The sequence below is a fragment of the Mizuhopecten yessoensis genome, unplaced genomic scaffold (assembly GCF_002113885.1).
Source record: "Mizuhopecten yessoensis strain PY_sf001 unplaced genomic scaffold, ASM211388v2 scaffold1313, whole genome shotgun sequence".
NCBI lineage: Eukaryota > Metazoa > Mollusca > Bivalvia > Pectinida > Pectinidae > Mizuhopecten > Mizuhopecten yessoensis.
In genome coordinates, this window is record NW_018403984.1 from 453,548 (window position 1) to 478,486 (window position 24,939).

The 24,939-nt window shown below is 36.4% G+C and overlaps 2 protein-coding genes across 3 annotated transcripts; both read right to left on the minus strand.

Moving 5' to 3' along the window:
- Positions 1–2,980: 2,980 nt before the first annotated feature.
- On the minus strand, positions 2,981–5,401 carry LOC110459087. Its single transcript, XM_021511181.1, has 3 exons — positions 5,373–5,401; positions 4,123–4,372; positions 2,981–3,351 (listed from the first exon to the last, which is right to left on the minus strand). The coding sequence occupies exons 2-3, from the start codon at positions 4,370–4,372 to the stop codon at positions 3,260–3,262; spliced, it is 342 nt and encodes a 113-aa protein (XP_021366856.1). The 5' UTR covers positions 5,373–5,401; the 3' UTR covers positions 2,981–3,259.
- Positions 5,402–10,258: 4,857 nt separating this feature from the next.
- LOC110459443 (histone-lysine N-methyltransferase SETD1B-like) lies at positions 10,259–22,074 on the minus strand. 2 transcript variants are annotated; one of them, XM_021511711.1, is made up of 3 exons: positions 22,026–22,047; positions 20,849–20,911; positions 10,259–16,880 (listed from the first exon to the last, which is right to left on the minus strand). In XM_021511711.1, exon 3 carries the CDS (start codon positions 16,791–16,793, stop codon positions 14,118–14,120), a length of 2,676 nt encoding a protein of 891 aa, XP_021367386.1. In that variant the 5' UTR covers positions 16,794–16,880; positions 20,849–20,911; positions 22,026–22,047; the 3' UTR covers positions 10,259–14,117. The 2 variants fall into 2 exon arrangements, with proteins under 2 accessions (XP_021367386.1, XP_021367377.1); XM_021511702.1 differs by lacking the exon at positions 20,849–20,911 and having other exon boundaries at positions 22,026–22,074.
- Between the last annotated feature and the right edge of the window lie 2,865 nt (positions 22,075–24,939).

A 24,939-nucleotide genomic window follows, 5' to 3' on the forward strand; every position in this document is an offset into this window, starting at 1 on the left:
CTTATAAGTCTTGCATTGTCTGATCAGGAATAAGTGCTGCGTGTTCTGTAAAAAGTACTAAGAGAGAAATGGATATTACACACGCAGGACTGATGTGACGATTACTCATCTATCAGCAGAATCGCATGTGCATATAGGTTCATATTATAGACAAGTACTGTCTATATTATATTTTCGCGTGTACATTATTTCACAAACATTACAAAAAAGCCCTCTTTTTTTGCGATTTCTTGAATTAACGATTAATGTTTCCTTTTTAAGTTCTTTTCCCTTGAAGCCTAGTGCCTTGTCACGCGTTACATCACCTTTGGCTTTTCCCTTGAAGCCTAGTGCTTTGTCACGCGTTACATCACCTTTGGCTTTTCACTTGAAGCTTAATGCCATGTCACACGTTACATCACCTTTGGCTTTTCCCTTGAAGCCTAGTGCCTTGTCTCGCGTTACATCAACTTTGGCTTTACCCTTGAAGCCAAGTGCCTTGTCACGCGTTACATCACCTTTGGCTTTTCACTTGAAGCCGAGTGCCTTGTCACGCGTTACATCACCTTTTGCTTTTCCCTTGAAGCCTAGTGCTTTGTCACGCGTTACATCACCTTTGGCTTTTCCCTTGAAGCCTAGTGCCTTGTCACGCGTTACATCACCTTTTGCTTTTCCCTTGAAGCCTAGTGCTTTGTCACGCGTTACATCACCTTTGGCTTTACCCTTGAAACCTAGTGCCTTGTAAGCGTTACATCACCTTTGGCTTTACCCTTGAAGCCTAATGCCTTGTCCCGCGTTACATCACCTTTGGCTTTTCCCTTGAAGCCTAGTGCCTTGTCACGCGTTACATCACCTTTGGCTTTTCCCTTGAAGCCTTGTGCCTTGTCACGCGTTACATCACCTTTGGCTTTTCCCTTGACGCCTAATGCCTTGTCCTGCGTTTCATCACCTTTGGCTTTTCCTTTGAAGCCTAGTGCCTTGTCACGCGTTACATCACCTTTGGCTTTTTAGTCCTTAAAAATGATAGTAGTTATTCCCTGCTTAACGTGCAGCATTGGGATAAGGATGAGAACTAGTCGACACGTTGTCAGTATAATTCCAAATATTAATTTGGAAACAGTACTCGTGAAAGATGAACATTTGCGAACGAGTTTCCGCGAGAATTAGCAAGCAATATCTCGTCAACATGAAGTAATATAAGTACATTTTTGCTCATTTATGGTCAAAACGAAGGATACTTTAACAGACAATAACATGACTACAGTAGGTTCGTTGCGGTAATGATAAAAGAGTAACCCTATTTTACACTATATCGCATCAATGAAGTATTGACATCTGATGCATGACAATATTATGGCACACCATCTATATGAAAGAAGCTTTTCATGTTGCGATTTGTCGCACCATTCAGCTTGGCTGTAACGGTGTAGCAGAAATAAAAGTATGTGTGCCATATCTATGCTATTACCTGCTAAATATATCAAATTCAATTGAATAATAAACGTTTGGCTATTTAAAATAAAATTATATATGGTCTAAGACTAATGTTAGTGTTTTTGTGATTTTTAAATTGTTTTAGTTGGGGTTTGTTCCTGTTCAATTTATGTTTGATGCTTTTTAGGACAAAATTTTCTTTTAACTTGTTTAAATTGTTCGGTACACAGAAAACAAAATAAAGAATAAATTAACAAAAAATAACCAAACACAAGGCATTAATATGTCATATTCCATTAATTTGTAATTCAAAGACCCCATGTCCCTCTTATATTCCCCTTAACTTCGTTTTGGACAAAGCTATAGCGAAATTGGGCAAATTAGTTTCGTTTACCTGGTAGCTGAGCTGGTTAGAGCAATAGGAAACCAAACCGAGGTGCAGGGTTCGAATCCTGATCTGGCCACGCTGAAATCGTACATCGAAAGCAGTATGTTCAGCCGCAATTAAGGTAGGGTTTTCTTTTTAGATATGATTTCTCCAAGCTTTAGTCATTACGGAAAATCAATGTCCAATGCAAAGCGGTACAGGGATCCTTAAAGATTGATGATATTTGAGAAGGGTCTTTTTTCAGTTAAAACGCATGCAATTCTGAAAGCATTACATGGCAATTTAACACCTTTTTGACAGTAGTTACACTGAAAGACATAACAAATTGATAAAACAATGATGCATGTTTTGACAAGTAAAACATTTTATTTTCAAAATTGTGTCAGAATTGTTTTCTGCAATCTTATCGATAATTTTAATTCATACATACTGTGAATGTTTAAGCAGTACCCAAATTTAGCAATTCATGTGCTAAATCGAAAAACGCTTTATAAAGATAGAAATGAATATGTACGTTAAAGACCTCACCGTACTACTATAGTTTGAAAACTATCACAGACGCGCGAAAATAGCAGCACGCTTATTTAACTACTCTAACAGTATCCTCCTTTATACATATAATACAGAACGATGTTATCACACGATGCATTGAAGCGAACAGAAACACAAATAAAACATGTTAGGCATATGAATAAATAGACAATACAGCAGGAACCAAAACAAGTAAAACTGGATACATCCCGAAATGATAAGCATGACTGACCAGGGTTTGTACATGATCAGAAAATTACCGTTAAACAACATGCTGCAGAATTTACAATTGTGACGTTTACAGCTATGTTTCAAGTAAAGACACCCTATCATCATCGATCCTCGATATCCAGGGGTTACGCTCAAGTTTGCTCTCTACACCCCTGGAATATGTCATGGCAAAATTGAAGGCTCAGTGTGCGCCACATTGTTGATGAAACAAGAAGACTAGTTCGATCCTTTGATGTACGTCAAAAGAATCTCGCGGTCACGTAACGGTAAAAATTACCGGCCTTAAAGTCGGGCGTCTCTCCTTTGTAATCTTCAAAGGACAGGTATCAGCCTAGCGATTGGTCAGGTGTTTTTTTTTTTTTTTTTTTCTGAGACCAATCAAACAGCTATCTTTGTGCCTTCAATTTTGCCATGACATATTCCAGGGGTGTAGAGAGCGAAAGTAAGCGTAACCACTGGATATCGAGGATGATCATCATTAAGATTTAAGTATGTTTATTTCACACAATAGAAAATGATTGTTATTTCGTTTTTGGTTGGAACCTGTAAAGATCATGAGGGTGGAGAATACATTTTTTCTCTTTAGGTTCTAAAGATACTTCTTCTTATAATATGTATGCTGTGACGTCATTCAATAACCTACGACGACACCTGCTCATATATCTGACGTCATCACAGGATATGAGAAGGTAAAGCTCAGTCGTGTCTGTAATAGCCACCATATGGGTTCATTCCATAACTATTGGTGTCGGGACTGTCCCATGAGTTGTAATCAGGCCTGTTGTCATCTGAAAAAGAAAGTTTAAATGAGCATTTGTTTTTACTTAAAATAAAGATAGATTACATGCATACACCATATTATGGGATGGAATATGACAAATGGAAGTCACCAGTACGGATGATGAATTTGTTCACTATTGTTCAATTCGCGCATCAGTTAAATATTTTTCAAAATGGAAGGGGATATAATCCAGGTTCTACTCAAAGTTTTCCTATTTTGTGTTTGATATTGTGAATAATCATTTCCATCAAATCTTATTATTGTATATCTAAAACAAACATTGACCTGCGCTTTAGGCTGTGTGTCTCAAATTTTCAGCTAGGAATTCAACAAAACAGCAACAAAAAGCATTCAAAGATTTAATTAAAGGGCAAAGATATTATTTTTCCGGCTTATTTGATTAAATCACATAAATATGTCTTCATGTTTGGTAAGCATAATGCATTGGGCCTTATTGATAAAAGAACTTAATAGCTTAACGATGAGGTAACACGGAGATTACAAAATATCCGTGAATTGATAAACGCCTGGTTTTATTTTTCATGGTTTAGGACGGTCAATTGAAAATCAGTATATATACATACTAATTCTGAATTTAAATATATTTTGAGAACAAAACAACAAGTGAAAGATTTGTGGTAAAAAAAGTCGCTATGCTAACCAAACTTTGAACGATCGAGCCCTGAATTTAGAAAACCTTGTTTGCGGTTCTGAGAACAGTCAGCTTGAAGCCAGATATCTGCTGTTCTCATGAGTAATAATAGGTTCGTATACTCACCATTTCTGTAATTCGTGAACCTGGATCCGTAAGATGGGAAGGTTGACTGGTACGATGGGAAAGTTGACTGATACGATGGGAAGGTTGACTGATACGATGGGTAGTTTGATTGATACGATGGGTAGCTTGATTGATACGATGGATAAAAGGAGCCCCTGGTCATGTAGTTACCGGGCATAAAATTTTGTGAGTGAACTGTTACTGCACATAGTACCAACCCACATACCAGGCTGAGGAATACAATTCTCATCTGTAATACACAAATATCAGAATTTATCATAAGTATCACTGTATAATACAAGGAAAATTGTTTAAAATGTATATTATTTTATTATCTCTAAACTTTTTTAGTGTTAGAATGTGTTGGTTAATTGGGTTTACGTCCTATCAACAACAAGGATAGTTTAAGGATGTCCCTATACTTATTGATGGCTGTACATACATTTCTTATGCTTTATCACTTCTTCTCATTTATATCACAAGACATCTCCAGCACACACGCAGGCATACACACATAGGAAGATATTAGCCAGGTGGCATAGGACTAGTAGTTATCGCCTGATAAGGCAGCTCATGCGAATTCCTCACAAAATATATATCCTAGTTGTAGTAATTGTATATCTATGTACTATAAAGCGCTTTAGACTGGTTTATGTTAGCTAGATAGGGCGCTATATGAAATGTTGTATAGTATTATATCAGAAAAACTACAAATAACCCATATACGATATTCGTTGATGTAAATTCCTTTAAGGGATATATGTGTGTCAAATAATTGACATGTTTTATTCCTTTATCACAAAGCACATTATTTCATGTGGTAAAGTTTCTGCTAAATAAATTTCAGTAAAAAGTTTATTATCGTCTTATCCACTCTTTTACAAATAAAGATTTACACAATATATGTCAGGATAAAGTACTCCCTCTATTTGTAACACGCTATATTTTATATCATTTTCTCTGTATCTTACATACAACATCTGTACAGACAACAACATTGCAAAATTAATAATAAAATATTTCTTGCTTCAGTATAGAAATTTGCAATGATATACTGTGTATCGGGAAATTTTCGCCGCAATTTAATTTCATCTTTTTCGCCCTCTGAAATGAGTACACAGCATACTATACATAGTAATAATATGTAAAGGGCGAAATTAACACTGCGCGAAAACGGTTTATACCAGTGAAGGGCGAACATTAGGCTGGGCGAAAATTTCCCGGTAGTCAGTAATTAGATAAATTATTACCTTACCTTGATGCAGGTATGATCTCAGTCCGTCAGAATTATGGTGATATGTAGTACATTGAACTTGTCACGTGTATTTATAGGTAACTCGTCGGACACGCCCCCTTTATATTTGATAAATCATTAATTAATGATGGATGTGTGCTAATGAGAAAATGTGTGACATATAATTTGTCAATGAACTTTTTGTACTTTAGTTGCTAATCATGAATATCTAACAAGAGGTCATTTAATGATATATTACGTAGTTAGACTTTTAATGATTGAAAATAATTGATATATTGAGTTTAGGGTGAAGAAAGTCAATACATATTTACATATGTGTTGACCTATCGGCAAAGCGTGACCTTTCCTAATGTAAAATAGGATTTCATGTTTGGAACTACCTGGAAGTTTTCCAAATCGAAGCGGATAACATATGGTACTTATATATGATAAACGATAATACTGATCTGACTTAGAGAAATTGTCATTCAATAAAACGTTTTCTATTTAAAAAAGAAGTGTTATACATTATTAATATTTGCTATAATTAAAATTATTATCAGATTAATAAATGGCAGAGTATCCATTTGACATGAATTACCAATAAACAATGCTTATAGATAAATGTATGCACAAACTAATGTATATATTATTATTTATGCATTGGGTCATAAACGATATATATACATGTATTATAAGAGATGAAATAGTACCATTGTCTTCCTTTGTACATTTATAGTGACGCTAGTAGTGTTTTCTCGTAGAAAGCCATCAAGCTGTCCGAGTCTGACTAATTAGCTCGTGTTTTTTTGTTTAGATTCCAGGGATAATAACTAGCATTCCTCTGTTTAACACTGTATAATAAGTAGTTAATCAATGTGTGTACAGTAGACCCTTGTACTGTAGTATCAGGGCGTTACAACCTCTCTCGTGTATCAATGACCTAACAGATACACCACAGACGATATTGACCACCTTCCATGATGTATAGAAAACTCTAAACGTTTGTCAGTGGGTATAGATAAGCTTTCTGGGCTAATAAGTATGCCTTAAATTTTTACTCTGTTCTATATATAGAGAAATTGTTAGACACTGGTCAGTACAGTATGACATGAACTGTTGCAATGCTGGTCCATATGATAACACAGTTTTAGATGCTTTACAATGTGACTAGACATAAGTTTTCTACAAGCAAAATATATGCAAATTAATACAATAGAACAGGTTTTATGTTGGTCAGTATGGTAAGATACTGTATACCGAAAATTGTTCACTCCAGTTTAATTTTCGCCTTTTCGCCCTGCGTTATGAGGGACTATAAATAAAATTATGTGCGAACGTTTTATTTAATAATGATTAGAAAATACGAACTATTTTTGTGTGCCGGTGTAGAAACCAAACAATGTTGGCATTTTGCCGCACACTATGGCCATTTCGTCCATTAACACCTGAAATTTCCTGAAATTTCATAATGAACTATTCCAACCTTTGAATTGGAAGCGTTTAAATGTGTTAAATGAGTTAATATAAGGACTCTTGGAAAAACCCCAGGTCTCGAGTATTCAGAAATATCAACATTATAAGTAAGAAGGAAATGAGGGGCCGGACACACGAGGTACTTTCTTGGATCCTGTACATATAACAACACTTGAGCAAGTATCTTATGTATCATAAGACATATATTTTTACGAGGAGAGTCGAAAACTTATTCATGCAAATTCAATTCGAATAAATCTTAAAAAAACAACCTTCGCAAAATAATTATTCGCTATAAAAAAAATAAAAATATTAAATATTTCACCTTTAATCCATTTTTTATGGGAAAGTAGAATATATGACCCTCGAAATGTAAAGACGTGAGTTTCGTGACGCATTACCAAAACATAAGGAGACATCAGATAGCAAGTTTGTTTTTAATATCGATCACCGCACCTGACGTCTCCTGTTGTTTTTAATTCGTTCCAAAGCATTAACCTTATACTAGACATCTCACACCAGTTTACCTGGTATTGACAAGCCAACTAGACAACTGATGTCTAGTGTATAACTCCATTCTAGTGTAAATGTCATGTTGTTTTGCACACAAATGAAACAATTTCTTTGAAAGGTGTCTCCGATAAGGTTATAGTGATCTAGACTAGTTGGTTGTCGCAGCGTAAATTACATCTAGTCCTATTGCATCCCGGAAACAGTTAAGCGTACCTCTTAAGGAAACTCATTTAAAGTTGCTGATTGGTTCTAGCGTCAGAGAAACATGACAGTAAACAAAAACTCCTAATCAAGGTACACTATTTAGTATTTTTTCCCCAAATGTAGTCGGCCATTACACGGAAGAGACAATTAACAGTAGTACTTCCTTAACATTTGGATAAGTGTAGGACAAGAGGAAGCGTCTATCTATGCCATCACGTGACACTGTTGTTAGATACAGGTAAAATCTTTGTCACTAACCACTGGCAGAGATATACATCTTATGGAAAAATGTGTTCGGATTGGTTTTCTTGACACATGCATGTGTGTTACACAAGACACAGTCTCAGTGCTTTTATGTATATTGTATGCATGGAAACTTTCGTCTAGTAAAACTTTAGTACTTCACAAGAAAAAGCGATATTAGCCACTTGTTTACTTCGCCCTTTACGTAAGATTACCATACACGGTATAATGTGTACTCGTATTAACTGCCATAACTTCGTCCTCATCACGGAGGGCGAAAAGGCAACAGTAAAACTGCAGAGAAAATTTCCCGGCATGCAGTAGGTTAGAATGGAGATTTTAATTTATTTTCTAACTAGCTAGTGGTACACACGAAACGTACAGGCAACTTTCATTTACAGTTATGAATAAATCCATGATTAGGCCAAACCCATTTATATGTTTTACATGAATGTTATTTAAAACAAGTTGGTATTCTAAGCGGAAAACATCATTTCGCTACAATATATTGTTAAGTTTATGATTATTATTTATTTTCGATATAGGATTAATATACAGAAATGTTTAGATTAAAACCGGAAGTTTTCCACATTAAGGTTGATTTGGAAGGAGAACAGGTACATCCATGTTACAGGAGCTGATGTAGTGAAAACTGTAAATTAAACAAACTCTTGTGGCATAAACAGGAACACTTCAGCTCATATCCATGTAACTTTTAATTACATTAATTTTAGAAATACAAACGAACAGAATGAAAATGAAAATGATTTATTTCATTTTATCTTTTTATAAATAAGAACGTGGGTATGCCGTACACTTATCAGCCATTGACGATCCTTGTTAAAAAAGACAACACCTTTTTGAATTATAAAACTATATCTTCAGGGAGGAATAATGAGATAGTGGCGAATTGGGATACTTCACATGTCCATAAAGTTCATACTAAAGTTCGGCTTTATACAAAGAACACCAGTGTAATGTCTCAATAAACAACACAAGATGACATAGGATCACAACGTTTATTTGTTAAAACATCACCCAACTTCATCACATAAAATTTCAAACATTAGTGTCTAAATCATGTAAATTGACAACAACATATATTTCAAAAAAAGTTAAACATTAGCTGCGTAAGAATTAAAAACAACAAAAGATCCGAAAAACTGTTAAAGTATAGATAACATAGAATGAAGGAAATGAAAAATGTTGGTCAGCGCTCGCCACTTCGATTATGAAAAAGTGTGGAATTCCATAACAGGACATCTACGATGGCACGATAATAAAACATCTTCAACAAAATTCCGTCCGCATGTTTTTCTTCTTCTTCTTCTTTAAATGTAGTATCAAAGACGTACACTATTGTTTTATACAACTTTGGCATTGTAAGTTAAAATGACTCGTCAAGGAATATGCATTTTATGAACTTTTTAAGCATAATAAATAATACATTGAGCGATAAAACCATGGTGGCGTTGGGATGGTTGTGGGTTTATTCTGATATAACAGAGCTCACAGGTCATTATCGGTAAAAGATTTAGCTATAGCTTTAGCTCTCATAATCGATCAAGGTTTAACTTAAACCACTAATGTGTTAAGTAACATACAGTTCAGTAGGCAACTGGTCGTAACTATAAATGTCAGCTGTATTCTGGTCAATCTTTACTCTCATATAAAAACAGAGCGATTATAATAAAAAAAAACATTTTTTTGTCATCACATTGAATAGAAAATAACAAAGAGAACTATTAATGAACAATCTGAGCGTTCACGTTTGACATTTGAACGTCTATGTTATGCATATAAAACAATGAAGTCACGTAAACCCAAACCAACTGAACCCGTTCCAAACAGACAATAGATATTACCCGAGTGACAAACTCACTGAAGTCTTTTCTGTAGATATCCGGTAACCCTGTTACCATCCTAAGTTGTTTGCATACCGGTACGTCAATTAATACATCTCATATGTAGTCAGTTTTGTTGACCCAATATGAGCTAGCTTTGTGTGGGAGGTCGCAATGATATGCAATCCTTGTACCCTATTTATGTAAGCCGTTTTTTTAATAACAATGTTAACATACATCTAAGTGATTTGATGAAAAATTAGATAAAATCAGTTATTGAGCGTGTCAAGAAGAAAATGTATTTACAATAAATAACAGTAATAATGAAAACAAATTAAGAAAAAAAGCATGGCTGATTGTGTGCACTACAGCAATATATTGTGCAAAAGACACAGTAAACAGATAAACAATCTAACAAATAAACGAAAATTAGTACACAAACTAAAGTATGTGACTAAAGCATCCGAGAAAATAACTTACATAATATGATAAACATATAAACAAATAATCTGGATTGAGGATATCATTCATAATTAAATACATTTTGTTCTGAGTTTGAAAATAAAAAACATATTTCAGTGATAACATGTAAAATATAATATGTTTCGAAATGTAAGTTAATATATAAATTCCTATTATAAACATATATGTACATATGTATGATAAATGCACTAAGTGTTATTATAAAACTAAATAATACATGTGTTTACGCCTTAGTAATGCCACATGTAATAAGTGTATACATATGATAATTTATATTAACATAAAAATAATCCAACAAGTACCCTGATAATAACCGCTTTTATAAAATATATTGATTGGAATGTAATATTTTGTCCATTATAATTTCATAACGTATAAAAATAATATAATCTCTATCTAGGCCAAACAAAATAAAGTTAGACAAAAACTGTTCATGGTTTTAGCTAGGTCAAAATTGTAATGTAAGTTGGAAGGTATTTATGTCTTTTCCCAAATGAATTACACGTTGTATCAATGACGAACACCTCCACGTTATCAGTGTTTGCTTAAAAATTGACATGAAATCTCTAGAGTCGTTAGTATAGATTGGTTTAGATAAATAAGGTAACCCTAAACAGAATTATTTTATTGGTCTTAAAAAACCATGTATTTAGTAGCTGTGTACAACTTCCCAGTGATAAATTACATGTTGTGATCAATGTAAATGCTATCATTTATTCCGTGGTGGTCTAAGTACATCATATAGCCAATGAAAATGTTAATTACCGCGTGCATATATCAATCAATCAACAAATGTTATCAGAAGATCATGCAGACTGTGTGACATGCCTACACAAAGTATTGATAGCTTAGTTATAGGCAATGTAATGGTTCCCGGCGTAAATATTTTGAAATTTATCAAGTAAAAGATACATAAATTAAAATCAAAATTATTACATCTAATTATATAATGTGGGGAAATCGATTTTGCAGTATAAAAAAATAATTGAACTCGAATATTAATGCCATATAGATTGTTGAATAATCATAGGTCACGGAGTACGTAACTGTCATCTTGATTGATCGTAGTAAACGTAGATTTTATAGAATACTGACCAGGAACAATGGAGTGGTTGTCACAGGGGACATAAACAAACGAATAGTTAATATTTGAAAATACATTGTGATACAAACTGATATATCTGTCGGTGTGAGCTTGTCTGTATGATATGTGTGTAAGTAATATCAACATATAGTTGTTTATGGTAAATTTATTTATAAGCAAAGCAATCACGAGCGATAATTCTTTTTTCGCTATTATCTCTGAAATTCATGTCTTAATAAGACTAAAGATTCCAGATTTGAAACATGCATAAGAAAATATTTGAAAAGCGTTTAAAAAATATTGGGACTTTGTTAATCAAATATCAATTCTTGAATTAATACTGAGGTAAATTTTCTTTTGAACGTAATACCAATTTTGGCCTGATATTCGGTAAATTTAGACTGTAAAAGAAAATGTTAATACTGTGGATTGTTGACCTTTGTCATGTTTGTGCAATTCAGTTTGTATTGAAATAGCAGCTATCAAAATAAAAAGACACTGTCTTACCAGAAAGCGTCACAAAGAGGTTCATGTCTCTCATTGAAATGGCATGCAAAATAAATTTTAAATACAATCATTGAAAACAAAATCAATTTGGATTTATAATACACAAAAAGTGAGTAAAAATACATGAGAAAACAAAGTGGTAAAAATAAACTCTATTCATCTTAGAAAAAAATCTTATAAACAATTCTGGATTTCTTATTAAATATGCAATGTTTTAGATTGCAATATCATCATAACAATCAAAGATGACACACCAAGATAAAAGATATGTATTTTTTTTTTACATATTTGCCATTAATTGTTTGTTTTCATATCACAGAAATTTCGCACATGGACACAAACATGTTTCATCGATCATGATTTAATATCAAAATAACATAAAGACCATTTATATGCTTACTATCACAGTAGTACATGATTGTTCATCTATTTAAGAATGAAGTTTTCAAAATGTTTCCATTTTACTCGATTTTAGAGCATGTGACTTCAGTCTTCATCACCTTTTTTTTTTTTAACCTTTTCAAGAATTGTTACGTCATAAATCCATAAAGTATATCAGCGTTTTCAAAAGTTTTCGTATTATCATAAATTAATATTAACGAGACTCTGTTATTATGGAAAGAAATACAATTGTTATTGAGGGTTACCATTCCTACAAAAACATAGACATCACGGCCCAATTATTCAAAGACTTGTCACCTTTAGCGATAAACTAAGACAAACCATCTATCGTGTGTAAGATCTTTTTGTAAAGTTGAAACCTAAAACCACATCTAAATAACTAACTTAAATATCAGTGTTGGAAATCTGATCATGAAGTCACACGTATAATACTTAGAAATTAATGATTTACATTTGCAACATGAAAATGTATAAACAGTGGAACCTCGAACTAATTCGAAAAACAAATCGGTATTGGCAATCAGTTGTACATTTACACAAATTGCTCTTGTAACCAAGGATTGGGAACAATGCAGAGCCTGCATTTATTCTGTTCGAAAGGCTTTATAATATATAACGTTTAGTGTACTGATTTCTATACAAAATTTGTCTAATAGGTTTTGTATCTACTCTATTAAACAGACTTCATAGCACATAACATACAGAGTTACAATCTAATGAGTTCGTTATAGTCTAATTTTGCCGTTATTAATGAGGAACATTTGTCACAATGGCTATAAACTTACTGAACTCATCATTTCCTATGAAGAGCGAAGGAAGCACTGGTCGAATACTGACCACGGATTTACCGATGCAAAATGACAATTAGACTGGATGAAAGTTCCAAGCATACAGTAAATATTCTTTGGTACTCTAAAGCAGTGCTTTTTCATTTTTTGTATTCTAAAGTTGTGTTTGTTCCTAACTGAACTTTATCTTGCCTACTGAAAATAAAAATGGATATAATACAACAATGTCAACAGGAAATATATCTATTTACATATCTTATACATTACATAATTTGCCACTATTTGCTATGAATGTTAACAAAATATCCCACACACGCAAATTGCGTATGTAAATTGCTCGAGTATATGGATTGAGGAAAAAGGCATGCAAAGTTATTTTGGCTCCTTATCTACAGGATAACCTGGGTTCGTGTTTCTACAATGATACCTTGATTGATATTACAGAAACCAAATTAAGTGACATTCTGTAATATAAAAACACTGCCGCTTTGTGTTTGAATCACTGGTTTACTGACACAATGTCATATTCCATCAAATGATCCAACCACCATTGATCATGTTTAATTCACCCCTGGGAATTTGGGTATGTTGTAAAAGACCAGACGGTATAACAATTACCCCATGAGAACCGGAACTTTCTTTTGTGTCTTTTTATGTGTGTGGACATAATGAATGGAATGCTGTCCCCATTCCAACACTTGCAGGAACCTCTATCTTTCATTCTCTCTTACAATTTCCATTTCCATTCTGCAGTATTTTCATTGGCCACTATACTAGCCTGATGTCAGAATTTTGTGACTGACTAAGGTGTCATGTTACACTATCCAAGTTATGACATATCAGTGAAATGACCTAAGATGTAGCAAAGATGTAGTAAAGACCAAAAACCCATGGAAAAGGTCTAGAATACATTAGGAAACGATAACTGAAGGCGTTACCTTTTCTGATGTCGCCAACCTTTGGACAAATTCTTGTATTATATAAAATATATTACCTGATTCGCATTTTGTTAATACTATTTGTACTTTAATAGTTTAAGTTGGCCACAGATTTACTTTGACAGATACTATCACTATTATTTCTTTTTTAAATAGAAGCAGTTATTCGGTTTGAAGATAATTTTGTTTATGTTTTATCTTCATAACGCCGAGTCATCAATATTGCACCGACACCAGACACATATAACTGTATACTGCTGCATACTAACTGTTGACGGTTTAGTGTTGCGCTCTTGACTCTGAAACCAAGTCGAACCGGCTAACATATCCGTTTCCGTGTGCGACAACCAACTGTGGATTGTTGAGACCTACAACCATGAGACGGCGTGGATTGGACATTTCAGTTCCACCGGAAATACAACCCCTGTAACGCCCACGAGATGACAAAACATGGAGGCTGTTCTTTTTGGCATCTGACACCAGAACAAATCCCAGAAAAGGATGAACAGCCACACCCTGGGCGTCATCGAGAAACGAGTTACGGAAACCTTTGTAGACCTCCAAAACCGTTCCATCCGTTTTAATGAAAATGGCAGCGTTCTTGTTGTTATCAACAACCACTATGGTATCCTCGCCAACAATCCCGATTGATCGCGGATATGCGAAAATGGCGGTGTTATTGGCATCGTCGTGAAATGATTTCAGAACCTTCCCGTCCATAGTTACAATGGCTACATGTGGTCTACCAAACTGTGGACAACATCCACAGATCAATAAGTCCTTGCGCTTGTGATACTGGATACAGGAATATCCACGAGCTGTTGATATCCTTTTTTCCAGCTTAAGTTTTGAGCCATGTCTGGATGCGATACAAATTTCGGAAGCTTTTGGTACAGTCACAGCACATCGGGTATCCGACAGGCCAGTAACATCCCAGGGTTCAAAGGTTCCAAAGAACAAGACGCTCTTCACTGCTCTACACTTTAATAGTTTCAGTTTGAAATTCCAACGATCAACTACGACAGTATATTCTGCCATGTTGGATATGCCTACCAATCCAGGTGGTCTTTCGTCAGCGGATATTGATGTGTTACAACGACCGACAAACTTGAGACTGAAGGGTGGTGTGTATTTCTTTTCCCTGAAGCGGTGACTTGGCCTGTGATCTGTGTCTTGTACTGGTGCTGAAGTCGGTCTTGGAGATCGTCGACCCATGGCAGGAGATCGTCTTGCAACACCATGCGGCTGATTAATTTGCGGATATAACATAGCTGTGGCAGCTTGTCTCTCTGTGACACCAGATGGAGTGAGGGACATTGAAGGCAAGGGAGGTGCAGATGGACTGGAGTTGGCTGTAGATGGCAAGCGGAGGGCTGGATGAACTGGTTCAGTGTTGCCGTGCGGCTCATTCAACTCCGCATAAAACCGACTCCTGCCACCAGCTACTACGTTCCCTGTAGCGGGATCAGAACCAGCTTCCTGGAGTGATGTAGAGCTTCCTGATGAACCAATAGAATCAGGCGAATGTCGTCGTCTGTAGCGCTGCACCTGACGCGGAGTTTGTTGGTCGTCTAGGGCTCGGGAATGTGAATCATTCTTCCCTTCTAAACTCGAACCAGATGACCTACGCATTGGCACGTTTTCTCTAGGTTGATAGACTGTCACGGAAGGTGGACTGACATTGCTTGAGTCACGTCCAGACATAGTCGGGGTATGCTGACTGTGGACAGGAGTGATTGGGTATCCCGGTACTCTTGGCACAGACAGATTCTGTGGTAGGCCTGGATATGGCGGTGGGGGCTCTTCCTCGTATGCCGGAGCTGCTACAGTGCTACTTATGGGTGCACTGTTTGTATTTCGCAATGGCGGGTGGCTCAATACATCAGCAGGAGCACCAGGTGCACGAGATTGCTCAGCTGTAGTGGCATTGTTTTCCTCATCGTCATCGTCGTCATCTGATTCAGACGATGATTCTTCTGATTCAGAGGATTCTGAGCTTTCAGAATCAGAGGCGTCTGATTCACTATCGTCTGCATAAGCAACATCTGGTTCCTCAGAAGTAGAAGGCCTTGTAGATGATGCTTGCGATGATACCGACTGACGACTCTGTAATGTGTGTCTTGCAGTGATGAGTTCAATATTGACCAAATTACAATTAGTTAACATATCTTCCAGATCCGTGTTGATCATAAACCTCATTTCAAACTGTTCGTCCGCATAGGTCTTCATCTGACTACACATGTCAGAGTATTCAGTTATAGTGCGTTTAACTTCATGGAGGTCAGAGTTGACCTCAGAATTAGGGTTGTCTCCGCTATTTATAGATGCAGATGATAAGAATTCCATCTCCTTTTCGTCTACTTTCTCCATCAAGTTTGTACAGTTAAGAACATCTTGTTGTAGGTGTTGCGATTCTCTCTCTGTCAGAACTTCAAGCTCTTGTTGGATCTTCTGTTCCTGTTCCAGAAGATACTTCCCAACTTTAATCTTAATGTCTGCAAAGTATTTTGCAACTTCTAATGCTGTTTCTTCCTTTTTAACCAGAAGTTGTCTTTCCTTTGGCAGGAGTGTTTTATGAAGATCCTCAAATTCTCTTTTTGTGTCTTTCATATTTCTCTTAATAAGTTTGATGATACTCTGTATATCACTCTCTGGGGCTTCCATTCTGGAGCTGCCAGTTTGTGTTGCATCTTCAGCATTGGGTTCAGCTGTTACAGTTGTTGGTTCAATTGGCAAAGCAACCGTTTCAGAAAGAGACGAAATAGACGAAGGCGATGTTTCTGGATTCTGGGCGCCAGACTGTAAACACAAATTTCTGGGCAGTGCATCAGGATCCTTGGATTTTTCGGGGCCCTTTGTTAGTGTCACAAAATCTCGGGCGGGTTCTGTTGATGGTTCAAACTTGGAAAGTTTGGCATCAACAGGATGCTTTGAAGTTGGCGACACCTCCTCCATGTTTGATCGACATCAAATGTCCAATAAATCCGTGAAAATCGAATGAATGGTGGCACTGCAGTACCTCTTTGGTGTCATTTCATCAATCTAAAAACAAAAACAAACATTGCATTATACATATACTTTTTTACGAACAGTGGGTTCTTTCCTGCAGAGGCCTGACACAGATTCCCTATTCACGGTTCGTAAATGTATATTATATATTCATATATGTGTGCAGGGGATCTGTACCAGGCCAACGTTTTTTTTCTCTATTTTTTCTTCTTCTAAAATTACAACTTGAAGACATTAAGAGCTTGCTGATGTTCAATAAAATGTTTGTTAATAAAGTGAATATTGTCTTAATATCCTTTCTTTATAACATCTGATGGAAGGAAAGTTCTGTTAGTGTAAATTACAGATAAGGTTATTGTGAAAACATAGGCATGGCAGAAATTATTAGTCCGAGTAATGTAACAAATTAACCCCCTGTACATGTTTTTTTTCTGTGGAATTCCACTTGTTTTTTTAATTTTTTGCCTTTATCGGAAACAAAATTGGATTGTACGTCACATAAACAATAAAAACATATACAAATTTGTTTGAATTTTTACAGGCTAAGGAATATTTCTCACTAGTTTCTGCAGCTATGGTAACATTAAAGTTACCAATGACATATGCATTTCTGATTGAAATGAACATTTCACACTCAATGCTGTTTAATAATTACCACATCATAGCAGACACAGTACCTATGTGCTTGCCTTGCTGTATATTAACTGTGCAAGTCACATGTGTATTAAGCGAAAAAAATGTGTTTAAGATTCCAAATTTGACCTATCTTGAGCAGGTTCGATGAAAGAATAGACATATTAATTGTATTCCACTGAATGTCATAAGAGGTGACTAATGTGGATCCCTTACATAACCGGGGTTTCCTATAGAATCTTCTACTATACGAGGACATGAGATAGACCAAAATTGATCGACAGCCCCATCACTTGGGATCTGTTTATTTTATTTTCTCTCCTACATTGTACCAATTTGTTTCTCTCCCTTGGGGCCCGTCCTAATATGACCCCAACAAACAAATTTTATATATCTGACCCCAGAATTTTTTGGCCTGAACTTAAAGGAAACTCGGGCTAACAATGAACGTGTGTAGAATAAGTGTTCTAATCTACTTAATGTGTTATGGTTACTCTTAACAAACAGGTTATTTACGAAGTGTCTGTACGCGTGAGCAAACATAATCAGGGTGTGGTGCATACTGTAGACCATCATCTGACCATCTAGTTATATCAAAAGACTTCTTGCCGAAAGTTATAATATTCTGGCTGTAGTTATCTGGGTAGAGGGCTATACATTTTCCTCATATCAAGTTCAAGTTCTTTATTAGCTCATCAGCTCATCATATTAATGACCTTGATCTTGACATAATTTTTAAAATATCTTGGAGGTTAAATACCCTAAACACTTTTTCATTTTAAATATCTAAGGAACAATAAGATTTATTATCCATTATATTGTGTTGTGGTTAATTATAAATGTACCCTTTTAATGCTGACTCATCATTATACATTTGAAATGTAATATGCATCAAAACTTTTAAAAACTGCTTTTTAAATTCTATAAGGGTAATGATATTTGTCCAGTATGTACTTGGGGTAGATAACCATAAATTTGCCTGAAAATGAACTTGACCTATATAGTTACTTTTAAAGTCACAAGAATAAAACATAAAAATGTAAGATACTATCAAAAGAGCTATATAACAGCAGTGTGAAAGTTTTTCTTGATATATTGTGGTAAGGTCATTTTTAGAGCAAATATGAGTCAAAGATCAAAATGGGCTATGAAAGATAAATAACTATAATTACATTCCATATAGTGCAAGGTTGTGAAATTTGGCCAGCATAGATACTTGAGATTATGTGCTAGAAATCTCCACACATAAATGACTTTGACCTACTTTCAAAGAACCTGAGGTCAAATATGACAAAACTTTCAACAGCTTTTTAACAGTTTGAACTTTAAAGTTGATCGTTGTTGCTGGAGTATAACAGCTCATATGATGGAATGAAAATATTCAATTTCAAACAACATGCAACTTTCAGTTCACAGAAATTGTTCAGTGGTGTACGTAAGCTCATCTAACATGCAAACAAGTATGTTGAGTCTCTATATACATGACAACAGTCCTGGTGAGTGGACCTCTTGTGTTTGACACTTATATACAACACTTTGGTAATATGTCTGTCTTTTATTACTTTAATGAGTAATTTTCAGGTAGACAACAAATATCTGCAATGGTTTTAATATATATTTTTTCATCAATACATGCACAAATTGGGAATATGTCAATATGAGTGAGATTTTAAGTGTTTATAATTAGGCTGACTAATACGTGCCAGTGCACTTCATGATAACTCAGGAGAGACAACCCATACATATATGTTAGACCATATAATACAATTTCAACTGTTAATTTCTCTCAAATCAAAAATTAAAAAAACAAACATTTTGAAGACGTATGAAGGTTTACGTGTGTATTTCCTTTAAAGTGGGCAGTTACAAAAAAGGAAGAAAATTTTAAGAACAGTAAGTTTATAAAATTGTGATAACTAAACTATATCAGAATTAGATGTTGATACCAATCATTATATAAAAATTCCTATGGTGTAACAGATATGTCTTATCTAACGTTCAATGTGTAAGTAGCCATGAACTAGATTAAAAGTACTACAATTTATTATATTTCATTCATCAAAAGTATGGCACCAAATAGTAGAATGTTTGGGGTAAAATTCATCAGTTTGGTGAGGATAATGAATGCTAAGCTTGTTTAACCCTCTAACACAAACAGTAAGTGAAAACTTATTTTGTGAGCTTTCAATCGAGTAGAAGGATTGACTGTTTTCCTCAATTCTCCGCATTGGACAACATGGACCACTGGTGTTAAATTTTTTCAAGAGTTACATGAACAACTCATGATCAGAATGGTTGGACAGTAGAAACAAAGAATGCCCCTGACAGGCAAATACACTTTGAAAGGGATTAATTAGATCAATTATAACAAAAAGCTTTTTTATTCAGTACATGAGGTACACCAAGTGTGCTTTATTCATGTCTTCAAACAAATCAATATTTAACACTAGACTGAGGAGTCAATGTCCTCAATTATTGTGTTTTATGTGTAGATCTGACTTTTTATTGGATGACTAAGGCTGTCACAATATAATGGAAAACTAGTATACGTACATGCATATGCCATTTATAATTACCATATTACAACAGGCTATAGCTACAGGTGAGAATTAATTACAATGTATGTATGTTCCATTCAGTGGTATATCAGTTCACAAGGCCAGTACCTGGGGTGATAGGGGCTAGTGAATATTCAAATATCTGACAAGTAGAAGTTGGAATTTGCCCGCAGTCTTATACTCAAAATCTAAAACGACACATCCCTAGCCATATGATATCAGATTCGGTATTATGATGTATTTGGTAACAAGTTCTCCTGCAATAACACATAGAGTATACGTATCCCGATACAATACACCAGAACAGGCACAAATAATGTATAGTCAAATTTATTCAGTGTGGGGGTATTTGATGAGTCATGTAACTGGATCAATTGTTGGCGACCAAATAGCTAAATTGAAAGAGCAACCATCTAAGAGTTCGGAGGGTTCCCGGGTTTTTTGAATCCTGGTCTAGATCTGACCATGCATTTTTCCATCTCCTGTTTTACTAATAACCCTCTCTTTGCCACTGTGGTGATGTCTTTACCTCATTATGTCAACATATATATTCAGAGCACAACTAACTCCTACTGTGATTGGAAGTTGAACGATCTATTAAATATCTCCATATGCATTAAGTTTATTTATAATCCATGCATAGCACACACAATAGATGGTTATAATTGCTGAATAGAAAATCTTCAATATATTCCTTGTCATTTAAGATAAACTGTACACCAGAACAAGAAGAAAGTTTTAAATGAACTTGCATAACAGACATTGGTCCTGTAAGTACAATCAGATACAATGTAAACAAAGCAGTCTTACCTGTTACCAGATCACATGTACATGTCTGGTATATCATCAACTGTGGTAGGATGTGTGAAATTACTGCAGTGTACAAAACACAATATTGTTGTACAGTCTTTTTCATTTTTGATCACACAACTGTATAATATGTAACAGGAGAAAGAGAAAATGAAACAGCCAGACCAGGGTTCGAACCCGGGACCCTCTGAACTCTAGACAGATGCTCTTACCAATTGAGCTACCTGCTTTAATTGTCTCAAGCGATAGACCCAGTCCAGTTCCGCTACTTGTCTCCCTCCTTTAACAAAGTCTTCAACCCCGAAGACACACAAGACCCTAAACCACCTCCTGCAGGTATATTTATGTTCGGCACTTAAGTAACAGGAGAAAGAGAAAATGCAATGGCCACACCAGGGGTTGAACTTGGGACCCTCCGAACACTTAGACAACACTCTAACTAATTGAGCTACCTGGAGATGGACCCAGTCAAGTTTTACAACAAATATATTGACAATATTATACACGTCAACAAATCATATTAGCCTCAATTCCTCTGATCCCCAACAACATATATCAGACTTTTGACAGATGTATGATGTTGCGGTAAACTTGGGCTTGAATTACACATATTGTTTGTGTCCGACTGTTCTGTGATATATACAACTTTACATTTACACCTATAGCTAACCACCCCATTGATACAGTACAGTGGAATGGTCAATATTTCCTCAACAAGATCTACAGTCTCATACTACAGGAACCTGAAGTTTTTTTCATAAATCAATAATAACGATTTTACAACAAAAATACTTATAATGTGCTTAAAAATTAAGCATACAATATAGGTATTTTTTGTATTACTGTCATAACTAATTTTTGACAGACGAACATGCTGCAGTATTTACTGGACCGAATGTAACTTTTGTCTTCATTTAAGGACAATTTCGCAATGCGGTTTTTTTAATGGACGGGATGAAATTCGATCGTGCAGGACTGACTTCCTGACGCTAATCAGTAAATGCCGATAACAGACAGACAGATTGTTGACATTGGTTGGTAGATAGGGGAGTTTCACTTCCAGCAACAAGATCCTGTGTCTCTAGTACTCAAATCTTGAGCAGAAAACGTAAAGGAACCAAGGTTAAGAGAAATACAGTAAAAACATACAGTTTCAATAATGACATACAACCCTTACCTGTGTGTAAGTCTTTCACAACAATATTACTGACATACCGGAAATAAACAAATGGATAAGGTATATACTAATGTCCGGATTTACATTGAAACGGAAGTAATAAAATATGTGCGCGGCAAATACTAGTTTACGGATTCGCATGGACAGGGACAATATGATCCCTGTCGTGATCCGCGCATGTGTTTTATGTACAAACTTTGATAGTTACTTCAATCTGTTAATGTAAGCTGTAAGACTTTACCTATAGAATACTGTTCCAGAATCTTAATAGATTTATTTTCATTGGTCACTTTCCGACTGGTCACTTCTGGCTACGCCCCCTGGTTGGCGCCAGTTCTATCTATTCATCTATAGCTACTGGATAACCGAACGACTCGGTAGGGAAGCAGACATACTTAAACAAACAAACAAGTTCTATCTATTCACTTTTTGAGACAACACACGAGTTCTCACTAACGATTTAGAAGAATGGACGATAATGTAGATAGCACGGACAGTAAAACGTAGTAAATAGAAGTGATAAATACACAAAAACAGAAACTCCAAGATCGGACGATTCCGACAAGTATAATGAGAGTATTGACAGTAGACATAGATCTAGGACGGCCACAAAATTAGAGTTGAGTGCAAAAGCAGGTGACAGGGTAAATCATCCCAAGGCATAACTGTGAATAAAACTATTGAGTTCAGTGACCTCAGCTTCCGGTAATTTGTTGCCGGAGAGCTAGAGGTGATAGCCCGAGCCTCCACTACACACAAACAGGCCAGCAGAACAACATTTCTAACGAAAGTTACTTACTTTTCCAATATAAATGAATAAAAGGCCTTGTTGGCATGTTATGCTGAGTGGTTAAGAAAGTTCGAGTTGGGTGAGAGTAGGTGGATGGACGATCCATCAACTATTTAAGTGCCAATACTGGCCAAGCATGTGTTAAACCAAGATTCAAAAGCGAAAAGTTCTGGTGAAAAAGAGCACAAGATTCAGAATGTGCAGGAGTGAAAAGGCATTTACTACACACATGTGTCACATGCTGGAAATAAGATGGTGTGAAGTGGGTGCACCAAGAGTGCTAGCCCGAGTTTCCTCTGGCCCTGACACCAGACTTAGACATTTTGACACCAGACATCTATCTGACAAAATGTCTAGGTCCAGACTAAACTCGGGCTACCAGAGTGTATGTCTTATACACTATGACTAGGGAACAGAATCAAGAACGAGGTTAAAACAGAGGATTGTTTTATGCCAAGTTTCGTTTTATTTCCCGAGTTAGATGGTCATGAAGATGACCTTTTTTTTAAGGTATAACTTTAAACGCCTCGAAGAAAATTGATAGCTTCAGTGCTCATAACAAGTAAGCAGGTCCAAGTTTAGGTAACTGGGTGTAGAGAACAGAGTTTTAGAAGGACATAGTGCTGTTAAAGCAGCAGGTGCTAAGATTCCAGTGGTTTTTGGTATAAATGTCCAATTTTTCAGGGATAAATCGCGAGAATTTGGAAATGTACACATTTTTGACCTGTTGGAGTATGGTTTCCCTATATACCTACATAATATATGAACCCAGTAGGAGATGGAGTCAGATCCCTTGGAATCATGGTGGGGAGGGGGAGGCTCGGTAATTCCCGGAGGACATGTATAGTTATACATATGTATATAGAGCAGGGAATTGCTTCAGGTAAATAAAATGGTCCTTTTAAGGTTCAAGTTACTAGAAAACTGTGGTCTTACAGATTCAAAGATTAAGTCAGTTGCCCCGTCCCAAAGAATGTGTATGCTGTGTTTTTTTATCTGACTCGAGATGACATTGGAGGTTCCAAAGGAGCGACTGCAGGAGAAATCAGGGCTCGTTAGAGAATGGCTCGGTAAGGAATGTGCTAGCTTTAATGAGTTCCAGTCACTATTGGGCAAGTGGATTTTTGTCGCTTCTTGTGTTAGACCAGGTCGTCTTTTTGTGAGTAGGTTGCTCAACTGGTTAAGGTCGTTACATCAGGAGCAATCTGCTTCCGTGCCTATTCCAGAAGAAATACAGGAAGATATGTTATGGTGGCAGATGTGTCTAGTACAGTACAACGGGGTGTCTATGATGGCGGTAGAGAATTGGAGTCTCCCCGACGGTGAGTTTGTCTCGGATGCTTGTCTATCTAGTTGTGTCGGGTTTTTTCAGGGGTAAATATATTTCCACGCACATTGTTGGTACCGAAAATAGGATTCGCGATCACCTCTCCAGATGCCATCTTAGTTAAAAACATAGGGATACGTTTTCTTAGTTAATCCGAGGATTGGGGATGGTTGAAGTTCAGTAAGTCCAGAGTTAGTTTCCTTTGTACATAGATGGTTGGATTGTGTGTATTCTTTTACCCAGTCCATTCATTTCATACCCGGCCTTGTCACCTTGAGGAGTTAGCCCATTTAATGAGATCGGCCTTCGCCGCAGGCACCCATAGGAATATCCATACTCAATGGAAATTATTTTTCTTTTCTTTGTGAAGCCTTTACGTTTGAACCGTTACGCACAGATACAGATAANTCACGAGCCCGGCGTCCTACCACTGGACTACCGTGCCTCCCTCGGTCACGAGCCCGGCGTCCTACCACTGGACTACCGTGCCTCCCTCGGTCACGAGCCCGGCGTCCTACCACTGGACTACCGTGCCTCCCTCGGTCACGAGCCCGGCGTCCTACCACTGGACTACCGTGCCTCCCTCGGTCACGAGCCCGGCGTCCTACCACTGGACTACCGTGCCTCCCTCGGTCACGAGCCCGGCGTCCTACCACTGGACTACCGTGCCTCCCTCGGTCACGAGCCCGGCGTCCTACCACTGGACTACCGTGCCTCCCTCGGTCACGAGCCCGGCGTCCTACCACTGGACTACCGTGCCTCCCTCGGTCACGAGCCCGGCGTCCTACCACTGGACT